Consider the following 22,757-nt stretch of genomic DNA (forward strand, 5'->3'; position numbering starts at 1 on the left):
AAAATGGCCTGGCCACTAAGGGGTTAAATGATGACCAGTTGCTTCCCCCTTCCTCATACAGTGCACATCTGCATGGCAGCAGAGATCTGCACACACTACAGGCTGCTACACTGCAGCATCGCTGACCGCAGTTCATGAGCAAAGGAATGATGGGAAATGCAGTTTCTGGACTAATACAGTGACTACAATTCCCAGGATGCTTCGCTTCGATTTCCACGTCGGAGCGCAGCGGCGTATTGACGCGTGGAACGTGCACTGGGTCGACGTCATCCTGGACAGAGCGGTGGGCGAAAAGTGCTCGTCCCTCTTCCCTGTGTTTGCCGGGACCTTGCCTCGCATGCTGCCGCCTGATGGGCGCTCCACACCCGGAGCCGGGCGCACGCTAAGCCGGGGCTGCTCGTCACCTGCAGGTGCATTGTGGGTAGTGGTATTGAGATAATGTGCTGCAGCTTATCTGCTCCGGGGAAAGCTGGGTGACAACCCGCTGCACAGCCTGCAGCAGAGCCGGGTGCTACTGCTGGTGCTCCTGTATAGCCCAGTGATGCCGGCTGCTCAGCCATCAGGGTGCGCTGGGATCTGTAGTGCCACCACTGATTGCTGACTTCCCATCTGCCTGATCATTTCCCGGTTGTCACATTGTGCGGTTTTTGTTGCAGGGTGGTGTGGTTTTTTTTTTTGTTTGTTTTTGTTGTTTTTTCTTTGGTCACATGGATGAGATTTTTATTTTTTTTAGAATTTTTACCCACAATGTTGGTTCTTGTTCACATGAAGCTTTATTTCTTTTAACATTTTCTCCTGTTTGAAATTGATGCATTTTCCTGTGCAAAAAAAACAAACTTTTTTTTACAGCGACAGCAGTTTTTTTTTTTTTTTTTGTATCTTTTTTTTGCTAATCAGTAAAAAAAAAAAAACCTTCAGAATGGATTCTCTGCTGATGTTTTCCAATTATTGGCCCCAATTTGATAGTTTTTTTTGTTTTTTGGATCTTTTTTTTTTATTTTATTTAGTTTTTGATGTTTTTAAGCCCATTTTTTTTTTTTTTTTTATTTGGCCAAATTATTTTTAATGTTCTCCTTTTTTGTTTGCCAGAGTTCACTGAACACATGCGGATTTAATTGCGTGATTTTCAGAGCACAGTGAAAATCCTCTGCGTCCAAAGTGCTGCTCTTCCTGATCGTGGGCCTTTTTTGTGAACTTTTTTTTATTTTTTTTCAACCCTTTACAGATTTTGATACATTTTAGCAAATCATGCAAATTTTTTATTTATTTATTTTTTTGGTCGAAAAAGTTGCAAAGAAAGAAAAAGACAAAACTAGGGCATCTTTGATTTTGCGGAAAATTCATGATACTCGTCCGCGGTGTTAAAAAAAAAAAAAAAAAAAAGTGCTAAAAAAAACACCAAAGACTTTTGAGTGAACATAACCAAACATGCTGTAAAATCTGCAGCACACTATGACTGTGTTCACATGCAGTGATTTTTTTTATTTATTTATTTTTGCTGCAAGAAAATCACAGATTTTATTTCCTCCCTACCCTCGTGTATCTTCCAGTATTTCTTTATATAGCGGGTGTTTTCTTCTATCCCCAGTGATCAGAGGACGGCTATCTACGATCTTCTCAGATCTTTGAATGAAGCTTACAGGTAGGGTCTACGTGTCACATACCAAGAATCTGTGGCTGAATGAGCGCGTCTTGACTATAGGATAAAGGAACAGGATGGGGATTGTTAGTATTCCAGGCCTGTGGGCACCCACCGGAGACAAGGCTTCCTTCTGTGTGAGTGGGGGGTTACAGCAGTGCCACTGGTTGACCCTTTGATGAGCAGATATATTTCGCTGACTTGCAGCTTATGACCTGGGACCATGGGATCCAGTGTCCTAGGAAGAGAAAATGGGGCTTGTTCCTTCTAAGATGTAAAAGGTTTCTTATCCCAATGTGCGCAGTGATGAGACCCCTCTAAATGTGTCTCTCTGAGGATGACCCCATGAAGGTGACTCTCCTTTCACGAATGGTTTCATAGTTTGTACAGACAGCAATTTTGGGACTGATTTGGCGCTGTTATGGTCTGGTTTAGATATCCGCGGTTAATCTGGAATCACGGAGCCTGAAACATGGACGTGTGAATCCAGCCCAAGGCTGAGCTCTGAGGTCCAACGTTTTTTTTTTTTCAGGTGCTTTTCGCCACAAACTGCTTGAAAAACTAAAAAAACAAAAGAAGGAACATTCAATGAAATAAAGGCTTGTTCAGGCAATTGAGTCTTTTAACAACTTCATGTTTTCTAAAATCTCCCAAGTGGTTAAGGAAAAATGTATCTTTGTACCGTGTTAGCCAGTAGATAGAAAAATATTAAGATTTGAGTCCTCAGTGGTTGATACCATCTTTTCAGTTAGCCATTAAAAAGGTAACAGATTGCAAGCTTTCCAGACTACTTAGGTCTCTTCATCAGGCATAGTATACCACAAAATCTGAAGAATCACATATTTATACACATCAGGACACAGAAATAATGTAATAGAGGAGACAAGTGACGTAAATATTGGAACAGTTTATAGATAAGGAGTGTGAAAGGTTTATTGTCCTGTGATTGAAGTCTGGTCCAGGGTTGTGATGACCCCACAGGTCTGAGGAGCAAATTCCTTAGTTGATTTAGAAACACAAGTGGTTAAGAGCTGCGAGCCGTCTGTTCTTCTCACGTTTTCCGCTCTGAAGATGCTGTGTACTTATCAAAGGGAAAGCTCAGACGATGCCCGGACATCTTTTGGAGCGTTTTTTTTTTTCCATTGTTTTTGCTTAAAAACTGTTTCTTCAATATCCAATAGAGTGGAATAAAAGGAAAGGAAAGCGATGGTTAAAAAAAAAGATGTAACAAAAACCATGGGAAAAACCCACCAAAAACCACTGCAGGCTGAAGCAGAAAAACACTTAGGAAATGACTAAAAAAAGCTGGGGAAAAAAAGGCAAGTTTCCTGCTTCTTCTGCTTTTTTGACCTTGACGGTTTCTCCTGAGTTGAAAAGAAGTGGTGTACACATAGCCCGACTGCATTACGGAACTTTTTTTTTCTTTTTCCAGTAGATGATCGATGTTCTCAGCTCAGAGGATCTCAAAGTAGTAAGGGTGCCGGCTCATAGTGTGACAGTGTAGAGACGTAGGTCGTGGACCCCACCGATGACGCTTCTCTTTGCCTGACGTCTGTGGACTCTCACTGGGTTTGGAGTAGAGATGGGGAGCAAAACCTGCCGGTCATATAGCTGAGGGTATTCATTGATCTACATATAATTCTTAACTATCGAGAGGCTACAGATAAAGATATGAGTCATAAAGGAGAATCATGGGCTCTTTTTTAGCTATTGATGGATTTCTTCCTCTTCGCGTTCAGGCACCCGTTCGATAGCCCCGTCAGGGCTCACGTCCAAACCCCCGCAAGATGGGATTCGGACACATTCGCCGATTTGGCCATAGACTATAATTGTGCCGGCAAAGCGAACGTGCGCTCTGCTTTTCATCATTTTCAGACGTGTAATCCTACTGGAGGCGGACACTCCGATATAGTAGACTGCATCTGAGTGTCCTCCTTCAATAGGCGTATACGCCCAAAAGTGATGCACGGCAGAGTGTATGTTTGCTCTGCCAGCACCATTTTACTCTGTGGCCCAGTTGGTGCATACAGTGGTGTGAAAAAGTGTTTACCATTTCTTATTCTTTTGCATTCTTGTCACACTTAAATGTTTCAGATGACAAAACAAATGTAAATATTAGGCAAAGATAACACAAAAATGCAGATTTTAAATGAAGATCTTTATTATTAAGGGAAAAAGAAATCCATACCTATAGGGCACTGTGTGAAAGTGATTGCCCCTAAACCTAATAACTGGCTGGGCCGCCCTTAGCAGTAACAACTGCAATCAGCCGTTTGCAATAACTGGCAATGAGTCTTTTACAACGCTCTGGAGGAATTTGAGCCCACTCATCTTTGCAAAATTGTTGTAATTCGGATACATTGGAGGGTTTCCAAGCATGAACCGCCTTTTTAAGGTCATGCCACAGCATCTCAGTCGGATAAGGTCAGGACTTTGACTAGACCACTCCAAAGTCTTAATTTTGTTTTTCTTAAGCCATTCAGAGGTGGACCTGCTGGTGTGTTTTGGATCATTGTCCTGCTGTATAACCCAAGTGCGATTCAGCTTGAGGTCACAAACAGATGGCCGGACATTCTCCTTCAGGATTTTTTCACAGACAGCAGAATTCATGGTTCTTTTTACCACAGCAAGTCTTCCAGGTCCTGAAGCAGCCAAACTGCCCCAGAACATCACGCTACCACCACCACATTTTACTGTTGGTAAGATGTTCCTTTTCTGATGCCGTGTTACTTCTATGCCAGATGTAATGGGACTTTTGTCTCTGCAGTCCACAGAGTATTCTCTCAAAAGTCTTGGTGATCATTAAGATGTTTTCTGGCAAAACTGAGACGAGCCTTTGTTTTTTGTTCAGCAGTGGTTTTTGTCTTGAAACTCTACCGTGCATACCATTTTTGCCCATTCTTTCTTATGGTGGAGTCATTAACACTGATTTTAACTGAGGCAAGTGAGGCATGCAGTTCTTTGGATGTTGTTGTGGGGTCTTTTCTGACCTCTTGAATGCGCTGTCGCTGTGCTCTTGGGGTAATTTTGGTTGTCCGGCCACTCCTGGGAAGGTTCACCACTGTTCCATGTTTTTTCCAGTTGTGGATAATGGCTCTCACTGTGGTTTGCTGGAGTCCCAAAGCTTTAGAAATGGCTTTATAACCTTTTCCAGACTGATAGATCTCAATTACTTGGTTCCTCGTTTGTTCCTGAATTTCTTTGGATTGCAGCATAATGTCTAGATTTTGAGGAACTTTTTGGTCTACTTCACTTTGTCAGGCAGGTCCTATTTAAGTGATTTCTTGATTGAGAACAGGTGTGACAGTAATCAGGCCTGTGTGTGGCTAGGGAAATTGAACTCAATTTATCACATCTTTGGAAAGCTAACTGTTGTTTTAAGGAAAGGCAATCACTTTTCCGACAGGGCCCTGTAGGTTTGGATTTCTTTTTCCCTTAGTAATAAACACCTTTGTTTAAAAACTGCATTTTGTGTTATCTTTGTCTAATATTTACATTTGTTTTGTGATCTGAAACATTTAAGTGTGAAAAACATGCAAAAGAATAAGAAATCAGGAACTTGGCAAAGACTTTTTCACACCACTGTATGTCCAAATTCCGTTTTGCGGGCGTTTCAGGCGCAAACAGGTGCGTGAACGCAGTGTGAAAACGCCCTTAGGCCATGGTGAGATGAGTGAATGTAAAAGTCAGATTTTTCCAGATGGCTGACAATTTTCATGTGTCCATATTTTACGTCAGTGTGGCACTAATATTATTTTATTTTTTTTTTTTAAAAAAGTTCCCTTAATTAAGAATATATCTGCAAAAAATCTGATCCTACAGTATGTCAATTGTGGTTTTGTGTTTTTTTTTTTTCTCTGCGTCTGTAGACTTGAATGGGCAAGTCTCGTCTGACAAATTGAAGAGAATAGTTCATTCTGCAAATTTTTTTTTTTTGTCCCGCATGGACCAAGTCTGTCACCTGAACAGCCCTCCTGATATGCATTGGTCGGCGGATTTTACTCGTACGGAATATGTCGGTGTAGTAGGCTCCTCTGAATGAGCCCTGAAAGGAGTTGTCTCATGTCCACAACTTCATCCACGTGCCCATCATAGATTGGCGACCCCTCTGTCACCCCAATCCCAGAGGTGGTCCCAGTTGTCGCCTGAGTGACCGTCATGTAATATTACATTTCCTATCAGGCAGCTTTCCCCCAAAAATCAACTCTCGACTAGTGCTGCCTGACAAGTCAAATATTAAAGAGCTTGTTCCCTTTAAATCTACTTGATCTAGCAGGACCCTCTTGACCCTATTATTAATGGGATACATGAGCATTGTATACTAACTGCCTGATATGTGATTTAACCCTTCGTGTGTTTGCCTTGCAGGTGAACCGCTCTCGGGATGGCCGTCACACAGTTCCGACTATTTAAGATTTGCACTTGCCTCGCTTCCGTTCTCGCCTTCTTCAAGAGATTAATATGCAGGTAACCTGCGCCTACATTCTGTTACTTTTCCAAAACAACTTTTTATTTTTTATTAATATTTTGTTTAATTTTTTATTAAGCAGAGGCTAGAATATTTTCCTGACCTAATCCTAGCCACCCAGCACTCGGTGCTCGGACATTCGTGTAGCCATGTGGGTGTTTAGCCTCAGTGATTGTGCTTTTCTTTCAGCTATTCACAATCTGTATTTTCTGCAATAGTTATAGGCCACTTTCCCAAACCCTCTCAATGATGATCCTCCTTGTTTATGTAGAATAGACAGTATAAACAGAGAATGCCATTCAGGAGCCGAAAAAAGCTGGGTGACGAGCTAGATGTTATTACTCATGGGTGCACTCATTTAAAAAGGGCGGTTGTCGATTTGCGTGTACACCAGCGACCCGATGCGCTGACGTTTTACAGAGTGTCAAGGCAGCTGGAGAACGCTGAAGACCCCCTGCCTTCTTAGTCCTCCTGTAAAGCGAAGGCTGTGGCCGAATGTCAAAGGAGACCGTGATTTTTTTTTTAATATACTGCAATACTGAGGTGCCCCTGAGATGCCAAATTAGCAAAAATCTCTAGTTTTGGAAACTGTACCCCTCAAGGAATTTATCTAGGGCTTCAGTGACCATTTGTGACCCACAGGTGCTTCACAAAACATTATACCATTAGGATTATGATGTTGCTTTAGTCCCAAACTTTTCGTATTCTCAAGGATAGCAAGTGAAAAATGGACCCCGTTGTTCTGCTAGTTCTCCGGAGTATGCTGATGCCTCTATATGTGGTCAGAAATGACTGTTTGGGCGCACGGCAGGGCTCGGAAGGGAATGAGCGCTTGACATTTTGACTGGAAAATATTGTGAATGGCATGTCGCATTTTCAGAGCCTCTAAGGTGTCGAAATGACAGCCCTCATTTAAATCCTCTACAGGTGTATTGAGCATTGGGAACCCACATTTGATTCACAGAATTTTATTACAGTAGGAGGTGAAGATGATAGTTTTTCCAGTAAAATGTTACTCTAGCCCCAATTTTTCAAGGATAACGGGAGAAAATGGACCATACAGTTTGTTGGACAATTTCTCCTCAGTGCGGCAGTGCCCCATAAGGGTATGTGCGCATGATGGGGATTTGAAGCAGAAATTTCCTGAGCGTCTTTGCCTCTCCCTGGCCGGAAAACCGCGTGCGGATTTTACATTAGTTTTTTGACGCGTTTTTGTACATCAATGAAAACTTTATTTAGCTCCAAAAGCAATTTGGTGGGACATTGCTTAAACCCTCGGATTACTATAGAACTGGGGTGAGTATATTGGTTCATTTAAATGATTAAAGAATGTGTCTGCTGTAATTCAAATAAGTGTTTGCTCTGTGTCTTTGTGTTTATTTAACTCTTTACTTTAACCCCTTTACAGCCTGTGCCGTATTAGTACGCACAGACTGTAACCCCACGGTTCAGTGAGGGCTCCAGCGCTGAGCCCGCACTGAACCGGGCACATGTCAGCTGTAATAATAAGCTGACGTGCCCGCAACAGCCGCGGGTGGAATCGCGATTCACCCACGGCTGTTAACATGTTAAATGCCGCTGTCCATCTGACAGCGGTATTTAACGTCGCCGCGCCGGAAGCACGTCACTTACCCCGCCCATCGGTGACCCCGTCACGTGATTGCGGGTCACCGATGGAATGGCATGACTGCAGCAGACTCCAGTGGTTGTCATGTCTCGCTAGCTATGAGCGCCACCTAGTGGTCGGCGCTCATAGCACAGGACCATTTCTGCTACATACAGGTGATCTGCTGATCACCTGTATGTAGCCGAGGCGATCAGACAAGTGCTGCTTCTAGTCTCCTATGGAGACTATAGAAGCAAGCAAAAAGTGAAAAAAAAATGTTTTTAAAAAATATAAAAGTTTATCACCCCCCTTTCGCCCCATTCAAAATAAAATAATTAAAAAAAAAAAAAAACACATACACATTTGGTATCGCCGCGTTCAGAGTCGCCCGATCTATCAATATAAAAAAAGAATTAATCTGATCGGTAAACGGCGTAACGAGAAAAAAATTCTAAACGCCAGAATTACGTTTTTTGGTTGCCGCAACTTTGCAATAAAATGCAATAACGGGCGATCAAAACATCGGATCTACCCCAAAAATAGTATCAATAAAAGCGTCAGCTCGGTGCACAAAAAAGAAGCCCTCACCTGGCCCCAGATCCCGAAAAATGGAGACGCTACGGGTCTTGGAAATGGCGCCATATTTTTATTTTTATTTTTTACCAAACTTTGGAATTTTTTTTCACCACTTAAATAAAAAAGAATCTATACATGTTTGGTATCTACGAACTCGTAATGACCTGGAGAATAATAATGGCAGGTCACTTTTAGCATTCAGTGAACGTGGTAAAAATAATAATTAAAAAAAATCTGTGGTATTGCACTTTTTTTGCAATTTCACCGCACTTGGAATTTTTTTCCCGTACACGATATGGTAAAACTAGTAATGGCGTTGAAAAGTACAACTCATCCCGCAAAAAATAAGCCCTCACATGGCCATATTGACCAAAAAATTAAACCGCTATGGCTCTGGGAACAAGGGGAGCAAAAAACGAAAATGCAAAAACGGAAAATCCCAGGGTTGCGAAGGGGATAAGTTTGGTCATGAAGTGGGGGGAAAACTACTGTTCAGGCAAATTGCAAAGCTCAGAAGGGAAGGAGTATCATATTGGATACAGGTTTTGCTGGAATGGTTTGTGGGTGCCATGTCTTATCAGGATCCTTGAAGTGCAAGAAGAGCAGAATACCCACTACTAGTGTTGAGCGATACCTTCCGATATCGGGAAATATCGGATCGGATTGGATCGGACCGATACCGAAAAAGTATCGGATATCGCCGATTCCGATACCGGAAACCAATGCAAGTCAATGGGACAGAAATATCGGAATGAAAATAAACCCCTTCTTTCCTTGTAGGTTAATTCTACATGAAGGAAAACAACTAAGAATAATGTAGAATGTATTGGGGGAGGTGGGGGAGACAATAAAGGCATAGAGGTTTAGCCCAATCAAATGGAATAGCAGGAATTAATATTTTTTTTTAAGACTTTCTGAGTTACGGAAATATTGACTATGTTAAGTATTTTTATATTTTGTCAGATATTTGTTTCACTACTTCCATGCTCTTCACCTTCTTTTTTACTTCTCCCACACTTTCTCCTTCATCATCCTCAGCATCTTTTTCATCCACTTCTTCTTCACCTTCTTCATCTTCTTCTTCTTCACCTTCTTCGTATTATTCTTTTTTTTTACATTCTTCATATTCTACTTCTTCATCTTCTTCATATTCTTCTTCTTCATCATATTCTTATTTGTGACAGGCATTCCTGTAGTTATCTATAAAAGGTTGGACATTACACCTTTCGTTCTGCCCGTCACAAAAGATTTACAACAGGATTTGTCCGCGTTCAGTGTGGCCTGCAGCAGCAGGTCTTTTCCAGTGGCACCACGAGGAGGAACGGACTCACCCCCATACACTGCTTAGTCGTCATCTGCTTATAATTTAGATATTATCTTTTGCTCTGATTTTTAGTCTTATGCTTAATGTTCTTCCGCTTTTTCTTCTGCAGCTTCTTGTATTTCTGCTTCTTGGTTTTCTGTCTCTTGTTCTTCTGTATCTTGGTGCTTGTCTTCTCTTCTTTGTCCTCTTGGTCAACTTCTTCAGGGTCATCTTCTTGGTCTTCTTCGGGGTGGTCTTCGGGGTCCTCGTCTTCTTCGGGGTGGTCTTCGGGGTCCTCGTCTTCTTCGGGGTGGTCTTCGGGGTCCTCGTCTTCTTCGGGGTGGTCTTCGGGGTCCTCGTCTTCTTCGGGGTGGTCTTCGGGGTCCTCGTCTTCTTCGGGGTGGTCTTCGGGGTCCTCGTCTTCTTCGGGGTGGTCTTCGGGGTCCTCGTCTTCTTCGGGGTGGTCTTCGGGGTCCTCGTCTTCTTCGGGGTGGTCTTCGGGGTCCTCGTCTTCTTCGGGGTGGTCTTCGGGGTCCTCGTCTTCTTCGGGGTGGTCTTCGGGGTCCTCGTCTTCTTCGGGGTGGTCTTCGGGGTCCTCGTCTTCTTCGGGGTGGTCTTCGGGGTCCTCGTCTTCTTCGGGGTGGTCTTCGGGGTCCTCGTCTTCTTCGGGGTGGTCTTCGGGGTCCTCGTCTTCGTCTTCGGGGTCCTCGTCGTCTTCGGGGTCCTCGTCTTCGTCTTCGGGGTCCTCGTCTTCGTCTTCGGGGTCTTCGTCTTCAGGGTCCTCGTCTTCGTCTTCAGGGTCCTCGTCTTCGTCTTCAGGGTCCTCGTCTTCGTCTTCAGGGTCCTCGTCTTCGTCTTCAGGGTCCTCGTCTTCGTCTTCAGGGTCCTCGTCAGGGAGATCTAGAGTGATTACCAAGAACCATTTCAAAAAGCTTGAACTTGGAAATGTAGCAGAAGGTACAAGAAAGCTGAGGAACTACCGAGGACCAGCTGACGGTACTGGAACCCGGATGGGTAGCAGAAGGTACAAGAGCCAATGGAACTGCCGAAGACCAGCTGACGGTACTGGAACTCGGTTACTAAGCAGGAGGTACCTGTGCCAGAAAGCACTACCAAGGACCAGCAGACGTTGGTGGAACTTGGATACCGAGAAGGAGGCACCTAATCCAAAGGCACTGCCGAGAACCAGCTGACGGTACTGGAACCCGGATGGGTAGCAGAAGGTACCCATGTAAAAAAAAGTTCAAGGCCGCGAGCCGGCCGCAGTTAGCAAAACCCACAGTCCTACAGGGGGTGCTTGTCCTATTGGCACTATGGAACCAGCCTTCAGTGCCAGATCCCGCAGCCCACATAGGAGTCACCTAAACTGCAGGCACCATAGAGTCGGCTAACCCGACCGCAACACGACAGGACAACGCATTGGAGGCAAAGTGACGTTGACACTACCCGGAAACAGCTGGCGTGCTGGAACCAGGCTGGGCAGGAGGGAGTACCCGTACCAAAGTCACTGCCGAGAACCAGCTGACGGTACTGGAACCCGGATGGGTAGTAGAAGGTACAAGAGCAAATGGAACTACCGATAACCAGCTGGCGGTGCTGGAACCCAGGGTGAATACTAAAAACAGAGTGGAGCCAGAGGTGTAATTGGAGCAAGTTTTAAATCCGTAGTACAGTGGATGTGGACAAAGCAGGAGAATTTGCCGGACACACAGCTGGGGATCAGCTGACGTTACTGAACCCCAATAACACTGGAGCAAGTGTTGACTGTGCAGACTGCATTTCCGAGCGCCAACTGGCGGTGTTGGAGCTCAGGGATAATACTGAAAACAGAGGAGCCAGAGGTGTATTTGGAGGAGGTTTTAAATCCGTAGTACAGTGGATATGGACAAAGCAGGAGAAATTGCCGGACACACTGCTGGGGATCAGCTGACGTTACTGAACCCCAATAACACGGCAGCAAGTGTTGACTGTGCAGACTGCATTTCCGAGCGCCAACTGGCGGTGTTGGAGCTCAGGGATAATACTGAAAACAAAGGAGCCAGAGGTGTAATTGGAGCAACTTTAAAATCTGTAGTAGTGAGAATGTGGACAGAGCAGGAGAAATTGCCGTCCGCACAGCAGGGGAACAGCTGACGTTACTGAACCCCAATAACACGGCAGCAAGTGTTCACTGTGCAGACAGCACTTCTGAGCGCCAACTGGCGGTGTTGGAGCTCAGGGATTACAGTTCAGGTGGTAGAAACATGAACACAACAGGAGACCTGGATACTGTTGCCAACCAATTATTTATTCTGGAAGAGGACTGGCAAATTCATGAGAGATCCAGGCCTTGTTCATTTTGAGAAAAGTAAGCCGGTCAACGTTATCGGAGGATAGGCGCATGCGACGGTCTGTTAGTACACCACCTGCGGCACTAAAGACGCGTTCCGATAATACACTAGCAGCAGGGCAAGCTAGCACCTCCAATGCATACTGACTAAGCTCTGGCCATGTATCCAGCTTACAGACCCAAAACTTGAAGGGAGAAGAGCCGTCTGGGAGTACACTGAGAGGGCAAGACATGTAGTCTGTCACCATCTGACGGAAACGTTGCCTCCTGCTGACTGGAGCCGTCTGTGATGGTGTAGACATTTGTGGCGGCGGGGACACAAAACTTTGCCACATTTCGGCCATACTGGTCTTGCCTTGTGCTGAGGCGCTGCTTCTGCTCCCTCTTTGTGCAGAGCTTCCTCCACTGCCTCGACGCACTGAGCTGCTTTGTAAAGCACTAGCAGCACTGCTCTCGGTTGGAATGGAGAACATGATGGAATGCACCAGTGCGTCTTGGTACTCCCGCATTTTACGCTCCAGGTTCAACGGTGTTATGAGGCTTTGTAAGTTGTCCCGGTAGCGAGGATCTAGGAGGGTGGACACCCAATAATCAGCCGTGTTGAGAATGTGGGCGATGCGGCGGTCGTTTCTCAGGCACTGCAGCATGAAATCAACTATGTGCTGCAGACTGCCAACTGGCCAAGAAACGCTGTCCCCTGCTTGAGGCGTGATCTCTGCATCACCCCACCCTCGCTCTAGATACTGACTACTAGAGCATTGTGTACTTCCCTCCTCTGGACAGATGTCTTCCTCCTCCATTGACTCCTCCTCATCCTCCTCACAAAGTGTCCCCTGCCTAGGCCTTTGTGAGGAACCACGTTGCGCAGACTGTAGAGAAGCAGATGGTATTTGTGACTCCTCATCCTCCACCTCTTCCAAAACCTCGTCCCTTAGTGCTTGCAGTGTTTTTTCAAGCAGGCAGATAAGGGGGATAGTCATGCTGACTAGTGCATCATCTGCACTCGCCATCCGCGTGGAATAATCAAAGGCACGCAAAACGTGGCAAATGTCCTTCATAGAGGCCCACTCAGTGGTGGTGAAGTGTGAACGGCGCGCACTGCGACTTGTTTGCGCCTGCTGCAGCTGGTACTCCATTACTGCTGCCTGCTGCTCACACAACCTGTCCAGCATATGTAACGTTGAATTCCACCTGGTGGGTAGGTCACATATGATGCGATGTTCCGGAAGACGTAATCGGCGCTGCAGAGCTGCAATGCGTGATCTTGCATTGCTGGAACGCCGCAAGTGAGCGCACTCTATGCGGACCTTGTGAAGCAGTGCATCAAGATCCGGATAGTCCCTCAAAAAACTCTGCACGACCAAGTTGAGCACATGTGCCACACATGGGATGTGAGTGAGGTTGCCTAGGCCCAGAGCTGCCACCAGATTTCGGCCATTGTCACACACTACCATGCCTGGCTGGAGATTCGCTGGCACAAACCACACGTCGCTCTGCTGCTTGATGGCATTCCAGAGCTCCTGCGCTGTGTGGCTTCGATTCCCCAAAGAAATTAATTTTAATACGGCCTGTTGACGTTTGGCCACGGCTGTGCTCATATTGGTCACCATAACAGGTAACCGTTCACGGGTCGATGTGGAGGTAGACCGTGACGGCTCCTGCAGCGCTGATTCAGAGGAACTGGAGTATGAGGAGGAGTCAATGTGTACAGACTGGATTCCTGCAATCCTTGGAGTTGGCAGAACACGTACAGCGCCACTCTCAAGCTCTGTACCCGGCTCCACAACATTTACCCAATGGGCAGTGAGGGAAAGGTATCGTCCCTGTCCATGCTTACTGGTCCACACATCAGTGGTCAGGTGGACCTTGCTACTGACGGCGTTTTGTAGCGCATGTTTAATTTTTCCCTCCACATGATGTTGCAGGGCAGGGACGGCTTGCCTGCTGAAATAAAATCGGCTGGGCACGTTGTATTGTGGGACTGCCAATGCCATAAAGTTACGGAATGTGTCAGTCTCCACCAGCCTGAATGATAGCATTTCAAGGGCCAGTAGTTTAGCAATGCCAGCATTCAGAGCCTGTGCTCGGGGGTGGTTTGCCGAGTATGGGCGCCTTTTCTCCCATGCCTGTGCTAACGATGGCTGTAGACTGGCCTGGGAGTGTGAGGATGACTGGGAAAGTGGTGCTGTGGGTGGAATAACACTGTGTCTCTGTACAACAGTGCCAGAGATTCTTCCATGGCGATCCTGTGAGGAAGCCGAACCAGCTGTGTGTGAGCTGGAGGAAGAGGCTACAACACGAGCTGAAGAGGTGGTAGGTGGCGCTGTAGGTTGGCCTAGGTCTTCAGTGTGTTTTTGTAACTCCACCACGTGCTTGGTCCGCACATGTTTCCACATATTTGTGGTATTGAGGTTGCAGACACTTTTCCCTCTTTTCACCTTCTGATTACACAGCTTGCATTTGACAAAGCAAATGTCATCTGCAACTGTGTCAAAAAAGGACCAGGCACTACAAGTCTTGGGAGCGCCCGCTTTGGATTTTGGAAGAGCCATGCTCCTAATGGGTACCAAAGTGGAGGCTACAGGCAACCAAGTCTGCCCCCTCCCTCTCCCTCCTTTTTGGGCTGTTCGGGGAATCTCTTCCTCAGAGCTGCTCCCACCACCTTCCTGTCCCTCACGCCATGATGGGTCAAGGACCTCATCATCTACACCACCCTCTTCAAACAACTGCTTCTCCTGGGTAGTCTCGACAGCACAGTACGCACCAGAAAGTGGCACCTGAGTCTCATCATCAGATGCGTACTGAGGTGTGCTGCTGACCATAGGCACTGGCCTACCCGCCTCTTCAGATTCAGAGACACAAAACGGTTGCGCATCACTGCATACTGTAGCGCCGGCGTCCCTGCCCTCTGCTAGGCAGGGACGCTGTTCCCCTCACCTCCCTGCTCCGTGCCCGGCGTCCTCCTCCCGCTCTGCTGGCAGCGCGCGCTCCTTCCCGGCCACTGTGCTTAGGGCGCGCGCTCTCCCTCCCTCTTAAAGGGGCCGCGCGCGCCGTCCTAAGGAGTCCCCGGCCATCACCATATATAAGGCACCTCCTCCAAAATGGAGGTGCCCGAGCAATGTTGTTGCACTGTTCACTACTCTGCTTCAGCCCTCAGGTCCCGTTACCTGCCAGTTACCTGCCAGATTCCTGCCTGATTATCTGCTACCTGCCTGCTAGTCTGAGGTCCGACGGTCTGCCTTACTACTCCTGTCAGTCTGTCTAAGGACCAGCCTGCCCGCTCACCTGGGAGCGCACATCAGCCACCTGCCTGCTTGCCCGAGGTCCGACGGTCTGCCTTCCAACTCCTGTCAGTCTGTCTATGGACCAGCTTGCCCGCTCACCTGGGAGCACACACCTGCTACCTGCCTGTTAGTCTACCTGGAGGCTCCGCCGTCACGTGCTGTGACCACCTGCCTGTCCAGTGACTCCTGCTCGCTCACCTGGGAGCGCTCATCTGCTGCCTGTCTGCTAGCCTACCTGGAGGCTCTGCCGTCACGTGCTGTGACCACCCGCCTGTCCAGTGACTCCTGCTCGCTCACCTGGGAGCGCTCATCTGCCGCCTGTCTGTTGGTCTTCCTGGAGGCTCCGCCGTCACATGCTGTGACCACCAGTTCATCCAGAGACTCTCACCTGGGAGCCCACGTCTATCATCAGCCGCCACAGGTCGTACCAACCCTTTACCTAGAGACTGCCCCGGTCACTTGCCGTGACCATCTGCCCGTTCATCCAGAGACTGCCCCGGCCACTTGCCGTGACCATCTGCCCGTTCATTCAGAGACTGCCCCGGTCACTTGCCGTGACCATCAGCCCGTTCATCCAGAGACTGCCCCGGTCACTTGCCGTGACCATCTGCCCGTTCATCCAGAGACTGCCCCGGTCACTTGCCGTGACCTCCAGCCCGTTCATTCAGAGACTGTCCCGGTCACCTGCTGTGACCTCCTGCCCGTCTTCCCTGGTCGCCACCCGCTCCCTTACAAGGACTGCCCCCTTGTATAGTAGCTCAGAGGTTCCGCCTCCCAGACCCGTTACACATACTACCTCTTCTTCAAATTCTCGAATTCTGCTTGGCTGGCCCCCTCTTTCCAAGCCAAGAGATTCAGAGAACAGAAGTAGAGATGGCTCCTGTCCAGGGCTCTCTGACTGCCTGGGCAATTTGGCAGGTGGTGAAGAGACAGATGGGTGCTCTTCAGTGCTCAGGACCTGAGAGGATCTGGAACTAATTGAAGTCGATGCGTTAGCTGCCATCCATCCGACAACGGCTTCAATTTGGTCCTCGCGCAGCAGTGGGGTACGGCTAGCTCCTACAAAGCTGCGCATAAAGGACTGTTCCCTGGTAAAACTGGGGGATGCTGAGTCACTGGTGCCCGCAGCAGGCACAGAATCCCCACATCCTCTCCCTGCAGGTACAGAATCCTCACGTCCCCTCCCTGCAGAAACTCCACGACCACGACCACATGCCTTACTCCCTGCCTTTTTCATCTTGGTAGACTGATAAAGATAGGCAGAAAAGTACTAAGGGCTTAGTGTGCTTATTCCTGAACAGCTGCTAACAGGTATAAGAAACACTAATTTTATGAAGTGTGGACTAGACTTTAATATGAGCTAATGTGGCCTACACAACTGTAAAGTGGAGTGTTTGGTGAACTTTATTTAGGTTTTTTTTGTCACAAAAAGACACTGGATGTGCCTAAAGATGTAATAACGATAGTATCACAAACTTTTTGTAGCTATTACAATGTAGGAAGGTAACCTACAATGCAATAGATGAGGCTGCAAAAAATAGGCTAATACTAATCTGGCTGGGGCTGCAGGGCACAATGCTGCAGAAAGGCTCCTCTAACTACTCCTATATAGTGTGTTTGGAACTAATCTAGCTGAATACGGATGGAACCACCACACTAATAGGAGAAATCAGGAAAAATTATGAATTGGCAATAAAGGACAATGTATGAGGCAGTGACACACACTGAGTGCACTACAACCAGACGGGGTTGAAGCACGCACTACAGGGTGAGCTGCACTCACACACAGAGACCTTGCAGACAGCGGTGAACAGCACAGAGAACTGTGCACTAGCACTGCAAGACACAGCGATTTATAAAGTAGCTTGGGTAAAGCAGAATAGACCAAATAGGTAGCTAAAACTGTCCCTCAGAACAACAGCGTCCTATCCCTAACTGAATTCACAGCAGCGTGAGCTCAAAATGGCGGCGGCGGCTTTTATAGTGCATCATGACATCATTTCAGCAGCCAATCACAGCCATGCCATTAGTTAAGATGCCTACATGCCTAACAGGATGTGCCCACACTTCTTAGGATCCTCATTGGCTGAATAAAATGAAAATGGCTCATTGCATTATGGGAACTTCCGATTCCGGTATACGATATTGCAAAAGTATCGGAATGAAATATCGGAATTCCGATACCGCGAATATCGGCCGATACCCGATATTTCAGTATCGGAATGCTCAACACTACCCACTACCTATTTCACAGTCTACTACATCCCTCCATCAGTCATCTACGGGTGCAGTGAGCATGCTGACACCACTGATGCTTCACATGTTGCATAGAATTGTATACCATTGGGTGGGTAAGATGGAAAAGAAAAATTTTAATTTTTTACAAGTAAAATGGTCTTTTAGCCCCAGATTTTCACAAAGTGGAAAATGGACCCACAACTTCTAACGCAATTTCTCTCGGGTTGCCTCAGTGTCAGAAACTGTTTTCGTACAAGGCTCGGAAGACAAGGAGCGCTATATTACTTTTGGAGCAGATTTCCCTTGAATAATTTGCTTGCGCCATTTGCAGAGCTATTAAAGTGCTAGAACAGCAGAAACCCCCCTCAAGTGACCCCATTTTTGGAAGTTACACTTCTCTGGGAATTCCTATATGGATGTAGAAATGAATTTGAGACCAAGTGTTTTTCAGAAAGAAGTACGAGTTGGTGTTGCAGACTGAGAATCCATTATGCCCAGCTTGTGCTCCTGGAGACAGGCACCCCATAAATTAGGCGAGCTCTCATCGCTACAGTAATGGGGAACACATGGATGCTAACTGTGGTTTAGGCACACTGTGGGGATCAGGAGGAGATGGCACTGGATTCCTTTCGGGACTGAGGAGCCATAGCGCTTTTCCAGAGCTGTTGAACTACCAGTAACGTGGAAGTCCCCTATATTTCCATCATCAGATGATGGACCTGAGTGGAGACTTCTTCAGTGCAGAACATTTTGGATTATTTGAAGGCTTCGTTCACATTTATCCTGTGCTCTACTCTGAGCACTTTGCATCAAGGTTTCCTCCGTCTAAAGCTCTGAAATATCTGATTCAGATGAAACCCACGTCGGATCCGTTCACTATGATGGGGCAGATGGAGCCACTTTAAACTGACTGGCCTCTATTCTGGTGGTGACTGTTTTTTAGTGGTTCACAAAACTGTGGTCAACCGTACTAATGTACACGCCTGAAGAAATGGTACATCCATGGGGAGTAGTCCAAAATGACTGCTGCTGTGAATTGTTTAGTCTGAATCCTGTTTTTCAAAGATTTGGGTGGAAACTTTGAGGTGCATTCTCAGCTTAGAGCGCAGGATAAATGTGAACTCAACCTTAATCTGAACTTTGGGAGGCAGAATGGACACACAGCATTTCAAGAACGTTTTTTTATTTTTTCCTACTTTCCTCACTGGCTTCTAAATACCATGGTTGCTATTAACTGTGGCATTTAGAGGGTTAAACGGCCAGAGATGTAGTTAGTTAAGCTGAGCCCCCATTTCTGTGCGCGCATGATCACCAGGACGTACCGGTACATCTATCTCTCAAGTAAGACATAGCTATGTATTATGTTGGGAAGGGGTTAATCATGATGTGTATGAGAGTAGAAAGAAAAGGGAGCACCCAGAGCAGTTCTGATGTAGAATGGGGTAAATTGGTACAGGAATGAAGCTGTGCTGATACTGGAGAGCCAGGGAAGACTGCGGCTCCTTGGATACACAGGGCTCGCATCCAGCCTGTATTACTGAGAGGAACAAGTCTTCATGAGAAAAGTCTAAGGCAATGAGCAGGTTACAAGGTGCATGTCAGGGAGTCTGAAAAAGGAAGATTGCAAACTCATTGTGCAACATTTTAAAAAGATGGAAACCACTATTTAAAATACATAGTTTTTTTCTTCTTTGTCAAAGGTGTCAATGGTCTATAAATGTACTGGTATTTTTGAAGATGCAATTTGCTTTGCTGCTGTAGTTGCCTGTGTAGCTGACCATTTCGACTTATCCATGTTGACTGTCTACTTTTTCTTTTTTTAAGGTCTGGACGTGGTAGAAAGTTAAGCGGTGATCAGATAACCCTGCCGACCACTGTAGACTATTCTGTTCCCAAGCAGGTCAGCGACCACTTCACCTCCGTCTGTCAGTTCTCCTTTTCTCGCGTTCTGTTCCATTGTATATACAGATATGTGTGCGCTTATATGTATGTTATATGCAGTATGTCACAAAATTGAGTACACCCCTCATGTTTGTAAATTATTTTTTTGTATCTCTTCATGGGACAACACTGAGGATATGACACCTTGATACAATGTAGTCAGTGTACAGCTTGTATAACAGTGTTCATTGTGTGTGCCCTCTAAACTCAACTTACAGCCATTAATGTCTAAACTGCTCGCAACAAAACTGAATACACCTCGTGAGTGAAAATGGCCAAATTGTGTTCAAAGTGTGAATATTTTGTGTGGCCACCATTATTTTCAAGCACTGCCTTAACTCTTGGGCATGGAGGTTACTATAGCTTCGCAGGTGGCCACTGGAATCCTCTTCCACTACTCCATGATGACATCACGGAGCTGGTGGATGTTGGAGACCTTCCGCTCCTCCACTTTCTTTTGAGGAGGCCCCACAGATGCTCAATAGGGTTTAGTCTATATTCCAAATAAAGTAGGGGGCCTATTAGATGCAAGACTTCATTCAAAGCAAAACCAATCATGAGAAAGGAAGTATAGATGCAAAATAAAAATACTGTTTGTTCAAATTATTTTAAAAACAATTCTTAAAAGTACATTTCTAAAAAGGAGAAATAAATAGAAGGATACCACAGTAGGTACGGTAGGTTGGAGATATAGTTCAACAGAATCGTAGACAGAAATAGACACGCCCAAGGTTATGTCAAGGCAGGAGAGGCCTGTCCAAAACAGACTTATTAAAGTGTCACACGCAAAAAAAATAATACTAGAACAGTTCATAATTCAATAGCAGAAGCAAAAACGATCAAAAAGCCATAGATATAGAAATATATCAAAGTTTATTAACGAATAATAGCATAAGGGGATAAGGGACATCCGAAACGCGCTTCGGGGCTCTCGCTCCACGTGTGTAGCCTCTCTACTACTGCCCCTGTGCCCTGACTGTTTGCCCATAGGCTTCTCCTGCATTTGATTCACTGGTATGTATAGTGGCTCTATACGTGTCTGTACATGAGTACTATTATTATGTCTAAACGTCTAAGGGCACACTATGATACTTGATATACATTTATTGATTGAAATTTGGGGGCCTCTCTGGCGATAATTTATCCTGCAAATCTGCCATTATATATTTTTATATGCAGCACGTGGATTAAGGTTCTATCCTACTGTACCTGTGTTTTATCCCCTTATGCTATTATTCGTTAATAAACTTTGATATGGCTTTTTGATCGTTTTTGCTTCTGCTATTGATCTATGTCCTTTTTACGATTTAGCCTATTATAAGTCCATATTTTGGTAGTTTTGGATATGAATTAATGGTTATAATACAGGCGATTCCCTTATGGGATAAAAAATTACTACCGTTTCCATGAATTGTATGTATTACTTAACAGTTCATAATGCAGAGGGCCCAAATTAATAGGTTGCTCAAGGAGATTCAAAGGTATAAAAAAAAAAACCTGTAAAGAGAAGTTATCATCATAGAACTGTAAAGTGTAGCGTGCAATAATAAGAAAAGTCCATGGATGATGCTATGTCAGGTCTTTAAAAGTGAAAAAAGGGGCCTCAAAATTACCACTGCCACTAAAAGTCCTGAAAAAACTATGAATTATGATAAAATAACATGAGGCTGAATGCCAGCTTGGAATATGATGTAGACACGTGTCAAAGGATATCCATCACAAAAAATATATATCACAATATAGTAAATATATAGGGAGTGGAAGAGGCAATACAACCTGATCACTGTGGAAGGAGGAGGGACAACAGGGTTTAGGGGACACACACCTACACACACACACCTACACACACACACCTACACACACACACACACCTACACACACACACCTACACACACACACCTACACACACACACCTACTCACACACACCTACCCACACACACCTACCCACACACACCTACCCACACACACCTACCCACACACACCTACCCACACACACCTACCCACACACACCTACCCACACACACCTACCCACACACACCTACCTACACACACCTACCTACACACACCTACCTACACACACCTACCTACACACACCTACCTACACACACCTACCACACACACCACTACACACCTACCTACACCAAACACACAACCTACACTACACACACCAACACACACAACCACACACCCACACACCATACACACACACACACACACACACACACACACACACACACACACACACACCACACACCCACACCACACACACACACACACCACCTACACACACACACCTACACACACACACCTACACACACACACCTACACACACACACCTACACACACACACCTACACACACACACCTACACACACACACCTACACACACACACACCTACACACACACACCTACACACACACACCTACACACACCTACACACACCTACACACACACCTACACACACACCTACACACACACCTACACACACACCTACACACACACCTACACACACACCTACACACACACCTACACACCTACACACACCTACACACACACCTACACATATACACACACACCTATACACACATACACACACACACACACCTACACACATACACACACACACCTACACACACACACACCTACACACACACACCTACACACACACACCTACACATATACACCTACACACACACACCTACACATATACACACACACCTACACATATACACACACACCTACACATATACACACACACCTACACATATACACACACACCTACACACCTACACCTACACACCTACACCTACACACACACACCTACACACACACACCTACACACACACACCTACACACACACACCTACACACACACACCTACACACACACACCTACACACACACACCTACACACACACACCTACACACACACCTACACACACACCTACACACACACACCTACACACACACCTACACACACACCTACACATATACACACACACACCTACACACACACACCTACACACACACACCTACACACATATACACACACACCTACACACATATACACACACACCTACACACATATACACACACACCTACACACATATACACACACACCTACACACATATACACACACACCTACACACACATATACACACACACCTACACACATATACACACACACCTACACACACCTACACACACACACCTACACACATATACACACACACCTACACACACACCTACACACACACCTACACACACACCTACACACACACCTACACACACACCTACACATATACACACACACCTACACATATACACACACACCTACACATATACACACACACCTACACATATACACACACAC

At 46.0% G+C, this 22,757-nt stretch overlaps 1 protein-coding gene across 2 annotated transcripts in view; it reads left to right on the forward strand.

Moving 5' to 3' along the window:
- The first annotated feature begins 213 nt into the window (after positions 1 to 213).
- The window catches only part of EBAG9 (estrogen receptor binding site associated antigen 9), a 45,953-nt gene continuing 23,409 nt past the window's right edge, over positions 214 to 22,757 (forward strand). The window contains exons 1-4 of one of the 2 annotated variants that reach the window (XM_073676788.1): positions 215 to 410; positions 1,589 to 1,642; positions 6,008 to 6,106; positions 19,268 to 19,343. In XM_073676788.1, the coding sequence (XP_073532889.1) occupies positions 6,024 to 6,106; positions 19,268 to 19,343 (159 nt within the window). In that variant the 5' untranslated portion in view covers positions 215 to 410; positions 1,589 to 1,642; positions 6,008 to 6,023. Of the gene's footprint in view, positions 411 to 1,588; positions 1,643 to 6,007; positions 6,107 to 19,267; positions 19,344 to 22,757 lie in introns of both variants that reach the window. The other variant, XM_073676789.1, reaches the window with a different exon arrangement.

The sequence above is a fragment of the Phyllobates terribilis genome, unplaced genomic scaffold (assembly GCF_046119375.1).
Source record: "Phyllobates terribilis strain yellow unplaced genomic scaffold, ASM4611937v1 Scaffold_4__5_contigs__length_816908805, whole genome shotgun sequence".
Lineage (NCBI taxonomy): Eukaryota > Metazoa > Chordata > Amphibia > Anura > Dendrobatidae > Phyllobates > Phyllobates terribilis.